We start from the raw sequence: 13,923 nt of genomic DNA, 5'->3' as shown, positions 1-13,923 counted from the left end.
GGCATACGTAACAATATACAGGGTGACAGTGAAATTTTCGCCCTCACGATATATATATATATATATATATATATATATATATATATAATTATAAGCATATAATTTAATTGGAATAATTAAATTCGAATAAACAATCTCATTAATATCAAGTGTATGTGAGTACGATAATTATTATACAAGATACAAAAGAAGATGCGTAACATCTTTAACGAAATTTGATAATACATATTGCACAAGAGGTACGATAAAAGGTTGGATAATTTCCAAATAGAAAAGAGAAATATATATATTAAAAAAATACATATATAAAAAAAATTACAATTACAGCAAACCCAGCCACTTTGCGACTTTTAGCGTTTTACATTGTGCAGCAAATATACGGTATTGCTAAAGAGCATGATTGCATTTTCCAATTTAATAATGCACAATATACTGAACTGTGTAACTGTCTATGTTTGAAAATTGTGAAAATTCCAGAAGAATTTTTAATCTTGATACTTCACGTGTCTTCAATCGTAATATCTTAGATTAAAGCAAATTATTCTCACTTTATTTTCTTAAATGTATAATAATTATAAGAATGACATAAAAAAATATATTACAATAATTTAAGTATATGATAAAATAATATCAATGCATAAAGTAAGGAAAGAATGCGATATATTAAGAATCTCTGATTTTAAAATGTAAAATTTAATTTTTGTTTAACTTATTGATATTTCCATTATCTTTATAATTAAAACATAAATAAGAGAATCAGATTTTATCTCAGCTGATTCGATTTTTGTTGACTTTTAAAATATATACTCCTCCGAGCTCGCCTCTCCCTCTTTCTCGCGATCCGATATAAAAATCTCTTTCATGGCCAGATATAAATCTTAAACGACGTCAATCTGATTCGATCGTCGTAGGCTTCCAGTTCGGGACTAGCAGATGAAACGTTGCATCGTTTCAACGATTAGGATTATCCGCGAGGATTTGGCTTCGTGAACTCAAATACTGATAGCAGCGTATATCATCGATATTAGTGCAAATGGCAAATTGATACTCGAGTATTGATGATTCGGTCAAGCAGCCTCGAGGGTGCCTGAGATTTCCGCATTGCGGAAAATGTAACTACGTATATAAGCGCGATACAAGTGTACTATTTTTCTTCAAGTAATAAATATCGCGAGATATTTTTGGTACCATTTTTAGATCGATCACTATTGACATTTCTTCAATAACATGTTTATATAACGTGATAGCTTTATAAGCTTACATATTTTTTCAAATTCGAGATTTTAATTCTTTAATTCTGTTTTGATCAGCATATTTTTATGCATTTTTTACAAGTTAAATAAGTTCAACTTAAATATATTTAAGAAAAGATTTGCAACGATTATAATATGATTAATATATTAGTGCGCAATATAAATAAATAATTTAACGTGTTCAACGTGATAATTTGCATGTGTTTTTGTATTACCGCAAAATTTAGTCCGAATATAATTCACAATAATACAGTTGTTACGAATGACGATTTGGTTGAGAACATATTCGTGATTATTAATTTGTTACAATACGGAAACCCGTGAAAAAGGGAGAGCAAAGGCAAAAGGAAGAAAGAGAAATTAAATTTTTTTTACTTTTTTATATTTCAATGATATTTCAAAATTTTAATATATTCTGAGATAAAAAAGAATGCACACGAGAATTTAATGTTTTTATCTGATGTTTTTATCTGATGTTTAAATGTATTTTTCTGATCTTACTATGCAATAAAGTTGCTAATAAAACAATACTTTAAAAAACTTTCATATTTTCTGCAAAACTTTTGCTATTTAAAGAAGAAGTAACTTTTAGAGTCGAGATTTCTGTATAATTAATATTGCAGTATATGATTCAAATATATATAGGGTGTTTTCGGTATATCGAAACAAAATGAAACCATAAGTAGATCTCGCTAAACTGAACTAAAAAATCCCATACCATTTTGCAAGGAACTACGTAAAATTCCAGATATTAATTAAAAAAGGTCGGCCAATGCGCGAGATTAGAAGCGCACCGCGAGAAAGGTCGTCCCACTGTAACTAAATATTTTGTAATTTATATTTCGAAATTTTACGTGGTTTCTTGCAAAATGGTATAGGATTTCTTTAGCGGAGTTCACTTTAGCGAGATCTACTAATGGTTTTACTTTGTTCCGAGAAACTGGAAACAACCTGTATATGTACGTATCTGTGTAAAATAAACACACGTAAATATATAATCAATATCTATGTATTAAATTTGTAACACAGATAAGTAATACAATATAATATGTAAAATAATATAATATTAAAAATATATATAATGTTTATAATATGAATTATATTGTAATATAATATAATATTTTTATACAATATTATACAATACAATATTTTTATACAATATTATACAATACAATATTTTTAATATTATATTGTACAATTATAATATTATATTAATTAAATACAATTAAACAATTATTAATTTTTATATGACATTAGGAATAATTAAGTATATACATTTATAAATATTATTACAATCATATATGCTGTATTTTTAATTTCTAAACAGAAATGAATAAAGACCGAAAATATTTTATCTGTTTTTCGATCTCCGACAAGCGTATTTCTATCTTGTATTCAACATTAGAAATGATTGAATTTTCCAGTTCCTGTTTTACAAATTTCTTTATCTAAAATGGATTAATTTAATAATTATTATCAATAAATGATTTCGTATTTAATAATTGTACTATCACACATACAGAGTATCATTATGAGCAGAATTATAGAAAAATATTATATAAAATATAGAAATTTGATTTATTTAAAATTTACCTCACCCAACTGTCCCTTAGAATAAGCATTGTTAATTATAACAATTAATGTCACAATATTATTGATTTTCCTATGAAGAATAAAACAGTACATTTATAATTCATTCAATAAATCTTCATGTCTACATGTAGTATATCTTTATTAAATAATATCGTTACCTGTGTCTCATTATTTTGTAATTATTTAATAAACTTGTAAGCATGTACTTAGTATTCCTCTCAAGAATGGAAAGGAAAATATTAGCATTTAAGGCATAAGCTCGCTCTGTCGATTCAAGTTGAAGATGAGATTGATTATACAAAGGTTTTGAAATTTTTGGAAATATTACAGTATTTGCGATAACTTCTAAATAATTGATTATAATTTCAGAATTTTTACTGTAAGCCAAACATTCTAATATTTTATTATTTCCTTTCATGTAATCATTAAAAACTTTATTCCATGTATCACGATGTGCCGTCTTCAAACCATTGCAATATGTCCATCTCTTCCATCCAGGCAAAATTCTGCAGTAGACAGTCCAGAAAAGAAATAAAAATCTTTTAACGAAATTGTGTTAATAGTTTCTTTAGTGTTTTATAAATAATTTTTGAAATAAGTGATAACTCATTTTCTCAAACATATGCAGAATATAAAAAAATAATCCTAGAAAAAGAATAAAATATTATGAAAAGAATTACTTGTTTTCTATAGGATTTGCTAGATGCCATTTCAAATGACGCTTAGACTTTTCTTCGCAAGGATTTTCATTTATAATACACTCCCACTTTGCGAGTTCTTGTTTTAAGCATTTAGCATGATCGCTGATGTGACTTTCGTCATACAGATTCCAATAATTAGATCTAAAATTCTGCATAAAATCAAACCTTAGCACTCCCTAAAATTTAATAAGTATCATTATATTTAGTTTATTTATTATTTACAAGAACAAATATAATGTACGCGCAAACAAACATTTCTATTAGATAATTTTCTTTTATATTTCTTTAATATTTATGTGACTTCGTAGCATCAACACCATAATAATCAAATTTACCAATTTCTCATTTGTGTGTGATAATTGTGTATATATTTTATCATCTAAATAGGTATGGATTTTATATGATCTAATGGATTCTTAACATAGATATATCGATATACAAAGTGTTTCATAAGATTGTGCTAACGCTCGTGAGTGGATAAAACGCAATAAACTCAACACAAAGGTCCTTCACCATTTTGCAATTTTCGCATTAATTTATTGAAATATTAATTAAAAATGTGAATAAACGCGCGTTTCGCGAGGCTAGATCGTAAGATATGCGCGGTAGGTGTGTCAGCGGCGAGTATCGCATAGCCATGAAAAAACAAGAGTCGAGGTACGCACGATCATATTTTACGAGACACTCTGTATATATATTTTAGTCTGTACATATTGATGTATCGATTGATGTATCGATTTTGATATATGATGAGTTATTTTCTTAATTTAAATCTGTGCATATCAAATATAGGTTTTAAGTATTTTAAACTTTAAATATCAAATTCTTTTATAAAACAAGCATTTACAAGTGGATTATTATATATTAAATTATTATGTGTTGTATAATGTAAAAAAATTATCTTAAAATTATATAAGTCAATTTCTATGCAAAATGTTTGTATATTTTTAACAGCGTAAATATTCGAATACTACGGAAGAAAATTAATATAAGAAAGATAATTGTGTTATATACTGTGTTCTATAATTTCCTAAAACTAATTAAATATTAATTACACAATTAATCGTCAATTATCATGTAAATACTAATGTATTATTATTGTAGAAAAATAACTTGATGAAATATTCAAAATTTATGTGATTGTATTAAATACAAAGAAAAATATATAACATAAATATGTAACATAAGCGCCTCTTGAATTTAAATTTCTGAATTTTGGTACAAAAAAATTGAATATTATTATATAATCAATTTTCTTGTTTAACTTACTACATATATCTATTTTTAGAAAAATCATTATTATGATACGAAATTGTTATATTATATATCAATAGATAATTGTCATAATGGATGATATTTTATAAGAACTGTTTATATATATATATATATATATATATATATATATATATATATATATATATATACCTTGAATTCAAGATAAAAATCCAAGAATGGGAAGATATTCGACAAAAATTCAAATGCTTTGAGCATAGGATACCATGCTATATAATCTCCTTCCTGTGCCAAATAAGAAGCGAGTTCCCAAAATACGGAAAATTCAAGTTTCTTCTCTATCGCAAAATGAAACGCATCATTGATGATTTGCGCGCGATTGAGAACATGTATATTACAATATTTTTCAGAATTTAAGTATTGTGCAATTTTTCGCCAGTTCACAATATCATAATTGACGCGATAGTATCCTGTTATAAAATAAATTACTTTTGTCGATTATTAAATACTTTGAAATGATATATATTAATTATAAGCATTTTTCGAGATGTTAAAGATATTTCGATATTAAATATATTATTATTATTAGAGAAGTTTGTATCTACCGTTTTTATTATTTAACATGAAGGCTGTATCAGCAATTCTACATTTTACAGCAAGAAATGAAAATTTCAAATATATTGTTAAAATTTCAATATTCTTGTAATATCTTTTGTTATATCTCATATTATATATATGAGTTTTAGTACATCTTATGATTATTTTTAATTAAAATTTATGTCATATATGATATATATGATACTATATATATATATATACGTGTGTATATATATATATATATATATATATATATATATATATATATATGTATATGTAAATATATGTATATGAATACCTGTTACAAACTTCTAGAGTATGTAGAGGGCCCAAAGTAGACTAACTTTTAATAAAAAATTCATGTCCGGAAACGCACCGTTTGCGAGCTACAGACTGGAACTGTTCAGTATTAAGAATAATTCTCATAATAACTTTATTTGTTTACATTACGCTACAAAAATGTTTAGCAATGTCAAAACAGATGGCTACAATAATTGCTCATAATGACATCGAGAAATCCAAATGACGCCTAACATTTTGGAAAGAATGTATGTACCACACATGCTTCGCAGGTGCAATGCTTGCATTGAAGTTGGTGGTCGTCATTATGAGCAATTACTGTAGTCATTTGTTTTGACATTGCTGAACATACCAACAATACTAAACATATCAACAGATCCAGCCTGCAGCTAGCAAACGGTGCGTTTTCGGATATGAGTTCCTTATTAAAAGTTGATTTACTTTAAATCTTCTGCATACCCTACAAGTTTGTAACAGATATTCATTAACACCCTGTGTATATATATATATATATATATATATATATATATATGTATGTATGTATGTATGTATGTATGTATGTATGTATGTATGTATGTATGTATGTATGTATGTATGTATGTATAAGAATTGAACAATTCTGAAAATTTGGATATGCAATTTAGTGCAACCATAAAATGGCTTCGACTACAAACATAATATATATATATATATATATATATATGTATATATTTAATAATTATACAAATATATGTATTTATATATTGAAATATATATACTTGAAATTATATACAATATAATTGTAAATTTATTATTATATAATAGACAATATAGATGTAAATTTATTATTCAATATTTACCAGCTTGTTGTAAATTGAATATAATCCATTGATTTTTCTCAAGAAAGATATGCACTTTTGAATGCAATGGTGTTAACCAAATATTCGGCCAAGTTATTGTAAAATTGGGATTAAACTCCGTAGTATAAGTAAAAGGTATATAATATATTTTCTCATCTAATTTGTTGTAAAATTCTACTGATACGGTTAAGAGATCATTAGAATTAGAATTAGAATTTCGCGTCATTTTCAACACGAAAGGACACCTCTGCATAATCCACGAATCTATCATGTTTTTTATATTAAAATCATACTTGGGATTTAATTCAATCATGACAGATTTCATAGCGTTCCATAAATGAGCGGAAATTGTTGCTGTAGGTTCATTGTATCTATAAGATTTAATATTATGATAATTTTAACACCACATATCAAACTTAATGAATAAATAATAATAAGAAAGAAAATCATATAATTTACACATAATTCATTTTCATACTTTAATTTATAATGTAACTCCTTAAGAGATATAAATATAAAACTTTAATTTGATTGTATATATATATATATATATATATATATATATATATATATATAATATATTTAAAAATGTATATTTTATACATTTTATACATGTTTATACATTTTTATATTAATATTTATATATATTTATTAATAATTGTATATTGCTAATAAGCATTTGTTTTAACTGAATAAATAATAATTTTAATTTCTATATTACTAAGATTTTAGAATGTTTATATTGTATGTTTATAAAACTAGATTCTCCAAATATTATTTAATTTGAATTGTTTATAATTTAAAAAATATGAATCTCTATCATATATTTATTTAAAAAAACTCAAGTTAAAATTCACAATCTCGGCAAAAATTCATAAATATAAAATAACAGTATAAATTTGAGATTTCAAATATCTATGTCTTATCAACCTTACAATGGGATAAATATCTTATTATATATTTCGATTTCCTTTTCCTCTACTCTCTAAAAGTGAATCAGTGAATATATCACTTATTTAAACAGTAAAATAAAATTTCACTAAGAATCAGTGAGTATTTTACTGATCTTCAGTGGAAACGCTTACTTTTTTGTTATTTTATCTTATATCTCACTGATTATGGTCAGTTAAAATAAAATTCACTGTAAAACCAATAAATTTTACTGTAAAACCAGTAATCGCTAGTTCGTTCGTTTACCGCTACGATCGCTATCTCTCTCGTATTTAATTTTAGTCATAAGAATTATATAAAGTTTGCAAAGAGCGACATTTAAAATTAGAAGTATTACTTCGATTTAATTTCTGATACAATCTCAATAGAGAAGCTTCAGATATTAAATCGATCTTTATAAGTCGGACAAATAAATGTCTGGCGACTTAATGAAAATTATTCGTTCGTTATCCATTTAAAATAACAAGTTCAATATGCATGTAATATATATAAATAAAATAAAATTTTTAATATAATAAATATTTAGTAAATATAAATAAAATTTTTAAGTTTATATGAAACAGATAGAGAGATGAATTGTAGTTTAATATTACTGACAATAACGAAAGAAATATTACTAATATTGAGAAATATTACTGATTGAAACACAAAATAATTAACTGTTTCTTTCAATAAAATATCACTGATTTACAGTGCTGTACTTATAACTGCTGTAATAAGTAACTATTTACTGTTTTTCAGTGATAATACACTGATTCATTTTTAGAGAGTATGATGTATATTATTACATTACAATACATTATACTTACTGATTATAGAAATATTTCTGAAATCCCATTAAAAATATATCAGGTGGCAATGTTCGTTCTAACATGCGCCATGTAATGGATCCTATAATGTATAAAAGAAAAAAAATTTAGTATATTTAAAATCCCTTTATTGAAATGCGCAATAAAGGTTTGTGAATATATTTGTAAATAATGAAACTAAATATATCACACACAAAATTTGTGTAATTAAATCAAAGTAAGCAGCTATAGAAAATTGTTAAATACATTTCAACGAAATAATTTATAATAATAGATAAATACTGAATGATGAAAAATTTGATAAAAATAAATTTCTTTTAAACAATTATAAGAAATCGTTTTATATTTTATTATGATTTTTCGAAGTCTTCGATAAACATGTATAGTTGTAATTTACAAAATTATACATTATAAAATTACATAAAAGTTATATAAAAATTAAATTTTAGTTAGATATTTTTCTTATTATTGTTTCTGCTAATATTATAATAAAATCTATTAAAAATAATAATAATTAAATTAAATTTTACAAATGGATATACAAGAAAACACATAGTTGTTTTGAAGAAAAAATATGTAATTTGCAATTAACAATTTCATATTTTTTCTTAAAAACAACTATGTGTTTTCTTTACACCAATTGATTCCTCTCATTATTTTGTACATAAAAGTATTAAGGTAAGATATTCGAAAAATGAATATTTTACAAGATATTTTACGGTTCATGTAAAATTAAGAAATTATTTCAAGCCTCATAACTCAAAAAGTACTTAACAAAAAGGTACTTAATTATAGTGTTTTGGAAAGCTCTCGAGATAAGCTACAAGAATGTGCAAAAATATATAGGGTGTTCCATTTAAAAAAATTGAAGTGACCTTCACGTGACCTTCAAATGACTCTTCAAGGTCAAACCAATGATACCATCTTATGGCACCCTCGAAACCATGCAACTTTTGTCTGAAACATTTTTGTTTGCTGGGCTTAGTTTTTGAGATATTTTACTGTCCAAGTTAAAATGGGACACCCTGTATATTAATAAAAGTGATAAACTGTGCGTGATTCTACTCAATAATACATTTATTTTCCCTCAGCAGTTCTGAAATAACGCTTTATTTCGACATTTGAACGCTTGTAGTGATGAAACGGCTCCATCAACCGATATCACGCTTATTGTGACTTTTGATTTGTCACATAAACTATTTATTTTCAGAGTTTCTGCAAATTTTATCAAAATTTATATTCCATAAGTATCGTACGAGGTCTTTTGTTTATAAAATGCTTCTCATTTTTTATGAAATTAACATTGAGAAATTTATAATTATTTAATTAGTTAATTATGCAGTGTTATACCCATACCTTTGATATGAGAAAAAGAAGACTGTATATAATTTTCAGGATAGCTTATATTATATTCCATAGTAGAATTTATAACAACATAGGTATTTAGATAGAGTAATTCATGTTGAACTTGAACTACAAACAAATCCATCATCCGGGAATTTAGCAGAGCCTAAAATCAATTCGATATAATCATAACTAATCATAAATAAAAGTTTTTGGTACATATTAAAATTGGCTTATTATATGCTATTGTTATGAATACAGTTTGTATGTGTGTTTGTGTGTGTAAATTTTTCTGCGGTAATTTTAATACAAAAACATATACATATTTAGTTCTTATTAAATTTCTTGCACCGGATTTCTAGAAATTTTGAAAACTTGGATTCTTCTCATTTCTTATAATTAAAAAATAAAACAGAATATTTGAACAAATATTTAACAATTATCTACATTGCTAAACTGTTAATCATTTGACTGCGTATTCAAATAGCTTTAGTAATAAAATAACCTTGTCTATAATGTATGCTTGATAAAATATATTAAATCCTTCGTTTAGCCATGTATGAGGCCATAAGTAAGTTGGACTGAACAGATTTCTAATATATTTTTGTATCATTCCACGTGCAATTAAGCGCGCAATTATCGTTTTGTATGCGACAGGATCTAATTCTTCATTATAAGTGATATCTGCTTCTCTAAAAATAATTATACTAATATGTATGAAAAATTTTGGATATTAATATAATTTCTTATGTAAATAGATTACAATATAATATGTAATTAAAATAGGGTAAATATGCATAAAAGGTCAAACTTCATCGATTTTATTGCTACTTAAATATGTTGTAGAAGAAGGTTTTCTGAGTAATTCTATGCAAGAAATAAGTGGGGGACGGTATTGGTTTAGAAGATGCAACAAATTGAAGTTTCAGAACTTTAATGCTTTTTATCTCCGAAAATATTGATATAAGAAATAAAAATTTTAAGCAAAAAATAAAGCTCCTGAAAAACTACAAAAAAGGTTATATGCATTTTTTTCATAAACCTACTATTTTAGCTGTTATATAAAAAAATAGTAATTTTAAATACATTTAATACAATTTAAATTTATATAGAATTTAATACAATTTAATACAATTAAAAAATATCCCAAATATATGTGTACACACACACACACACACACACGCGCGGGGTGTGCAAGGGAGGGCCTTCGGCCACCCCGCTCCCGCAACTGCCCCGCCGGTAGGCAAGGTAGACCTCGCTTTACAACTTACGGCATATATCCATTGTGATTGAACTTTTCGCATTGCATCTCCTACCGGCGGTGTGGTTGCGGAAAGGGGGCCGAAGGCCCCCATTGCACCCCCCGCGCGTATGTGTGTGTGTGTGTACACATACATTTGTGATATTTTTTAATTGTATTAAATGTATTTAAAATAATTATTTTTTTATATAACAGCTAAAATAGTAGGTTTATGAAAATAATGCATATAACCTTTTTGTAGTTTTTCAGGCTTTATTTTTGGCTTAAAATTTTTTTTCTCAAATCAATATTTTCGGAGATAAAAAGCATTAAAGTTGTGAAACTTCAATTTGTTGTATCTTCTAAACCAATGTTGTCCCCCACTTATTTCTTGCGTAGAATTACCTAGAAAAAGTTTCTCTATAACATATTTCAGTGGCGATAAAATCGGCGAGGTTTGACCTTTTATGTACATTTACCTAAAATAGTTTTTAAAATATATCTATATTTTTCACTATATATATTACCGATAAAAAATGAAACCCAAAGTCTGTTTGATTTCATCTTGTAAATCCGGGATTGCGACATGATCCACTTTGCTCTCAAATGAAACAGAGGTTTGATTAAGGGCTCTCCACAAAATATTCCAATTACTCATGTATACATTGATGGAAGAAATAACAGTTTTCGCAAATTTTAGATGCGGTTCCGATTGTGGTCTGAACCATATGGATGAGCGAATTGTTTCATGATCCAAGAAGATGATCTGATGAAAACCGGATACCAGAAATGCTACATTATATATGGAGATCAAAGGAGTCTCGTGAAAGTATGTCCATATCATATTATCGTTCGTCAATTCAGTATCTCGTATCGGCATATTTGACAAAGCTTTGTATTTTGGATGATGTATTATGGAAATAACAAAAGTAATTCCTAATTCTGGCTTGTCCCAATATGGAAATATTTGCTGTTTTTTCGTTTGGTACCTATTTTTTCGTTGGATACCTGTTGCGATTAACCACCTGCCGTATTTTAATGATAAACATTAGATAATGACTAATTTTAGATAATTGTAAGCGCAGAATGCACAAATGTACAATTTGTTTTTGATATTTCATATATTCTTCTACTTACTCTATTTCTTCATCTTCGTTTATGTACGGAGTTCCGAAAGATTCCCTTACGATATTAATTGAGATTTTATACTTTATATACAGATCATACATTCCACGCAACGAGACATCACCGAAATCGAGCACGACAATATTATTTTTAATAAAAATTGGTGAATTTGTTTTATAAACCATACTATTATTTTTCTTTAATGTCGATACAATTATATTCGCTGAATCCGGTGCATAAAAACTTATGTATTGTTTTGCATAAGAAATATATAAAGTGATTATGCATTCGCTATGGAGATAATTATTGTGTAACATTAACTCTATGTTATAATGTATCGGAAGTATATAATCTGATATATTGCTTGATTTGTTATTTAATACACTGCGCACGATTTTCGATTCTTCATCGATTCCTTTGATTTTTGATTCTTCACCATCCATAGAACTTGCTATTGCCATTATGGCAAGGTATATTATACTATTACTTAATAATAGTAAGTGTTTTAAGAATGTCATGTTAAATTTTGTTCGGATATCTGTAAAAAACGTTCCTGCGTTAAAACAGGATGTTTACAAAGAGTATGCAATTCAATCGACTTTTGTGTGAAAAAAACGTTCAAAAGAATTTACTAACGTTTCATAAGAAAATACGATTAATTTAAAAAGAAATTAAAATAATACAGTTTAATAAATAAAGGAATGATTGGAAAAGATAAATACTTAGATAAAACTTAGTGAAACGACATATGAAATATTTTTCTCGGATTTAAATATTAGGAGACAAACGGACGTATTTTGATAATTTCAATAAGACAAGCACAATAAACATAACTCTTATTTATCTCAATTTAGCTATCTTTAAGATTTCTTCCAGCGCAATTACATATTTCAGTATATGTATATATATATATATAATATAAGCATTAAAATGTATGAGAAATGAAGGTATATTCTGAACAACGCGATTTTATACGTGATATGGACTGTATGTTTACTAACATGTTATTTCAAGATTGATTTGTTCCTTAAGTAAGAAACATATTAAAAACATATATATAACATAATATAAACACTGAACGGAAATCAAGTATCATCAAATATTTGAAATTTTGATAATATAGCGATTTGTATCAAACATTCGAACAAAATTCTAAAAACAATTATGTTAATATTTTTATAACACATCTTTTTGAATAAAATGTTACTTATTCATTATTTGTTATTCATTCGTTCATTACACATTTAAATTAACATATCCTACTGGGCCTAGATATTCTTTATAAAAAATATTTTAAAAACAAAACACAGGTAATATTATACGTCTTTTAAGATAGATAATTTTTTAGCTTAGATAATGAGATAGTACATATTTTATATCTTAGATAATTTTATAGCAATAATATAAATTTAATTACAAAATAATTTTGTAATGTCAAAAAGAAATTTAGCTTATAAATTTTACATTTTCTATATGTCAAAATGATCGAAACATGCTATTACAGTACAAATGTATACGTCTTCATTTCTATTAACTGTAATGTATGTAAAAGATAAAAATAATATTTACAATAAAATGGATTAGTCCATTTGAAAATTAAAGAAAATGTCTTTTATAAAATAAAAGCGTTACCTGTTACTCCACACAATTTTGTATGCACATTTAAAGAAAGAAAGATAAATATTTTATTATATATTTAATGCCTTATTCTATTAGTTGAATCAGCCAGGTTTAATACCAGATTTAACACCAAAAGCATTCAATCGCGAACTTATCGTTTCAAGAGACTATCATAAACTGATGGCTCTGTTGGCATACGTAACAATATACAGGGTGACAGTGAAATTTTCGCCCTCACGATATATATATATATATATATATATATAATTATAAGCATATAATTTAATTGGAATAATTAAATTCGAATAAACAATCTCA

At 25.9% G+C, this 13,923-nt stretch overlaps 1 protein-coding gene across 1 annotated transcript; it reads right to left on the bottom strand.

Annotated features, from left to right (window-relative positions):
• Positions 1–2,562: 2,562 nt before the first annotated feature.
• LOC145975224 (aminopeptidase N-like) lies at positions 2,563–13,720 on the bottom strand. The gene is made up of 12 exons (XM_083105562.1): positions 13,618–13,720; positions 11,998–12,523; positions 11,388–11,885; positions 10,126–10,312; positions 9,633–9,786; positions 8,277–8,358; positions 6,517–6,887; positions 4,973–5,250; positions 3,527–3,723; positions 3,005–3,352; positions 2,847–2,916; positions 2,563–2,701 (listed from the first exon to the last, which is right to left on the bottom strand). Exons 2-12 carry the CDS (start codon positions 12,501–12,503, stop codon positions 2,573–2,575), a joined length of 2,820 nt encoding a protein of 939 aa, XP_082961688.1. The 5' UTR covers positions 12,504–12,523; positions 13,618–13,720; the 3' UTR covers positions 2,563–2,572.
• Positions 13,721–13,923: the final 203 nt, after the last annotated feature.

Source organism: Camponotus vicinus, unplaced genomic scaffold (genome assembly GCF_025532165.1).
Source record: "Camponotus vicinus isolate PSW18456_S1 unplaced genomic scaffold, iyCamVici1.0 SCAF_7, whole genome shotgun sequence".
Lineage (NCBI taxonomy): Eukaryota > Metazoa > Arthropoda > Insecta > Hymenoptera > Formicidae > Camponotus > Camponotus vicinus.
The sequence above is the reverse complement of the archived record's forward strand: the minus strand, read 5'-3'. Positions and strand labels throughout refer to the sequence as shown.

Coding starts and splice junctions, on each gene's coding strand:
- LOC145975224 (XM_083105562.1), bottom strand. CDS start 12,503: ATGACATTCTTAAAACACTTACTATTATTAAGTAATAGTATAATATAC. Junction 3,724..4,972: donor ATTTTTATCTTGAATTCAAG/GTATATATATAT, acceptor ATTAAATTTTAG/GGAGTGCTAAGGTTTGATTT. Junction 2,702..2,846: donor CTAAGGGACAGTTGGGTGAG/GTAAATTTTAAA, acceptor AATCCATTTTAG/ATAAAGAAATTTGTAAAACA.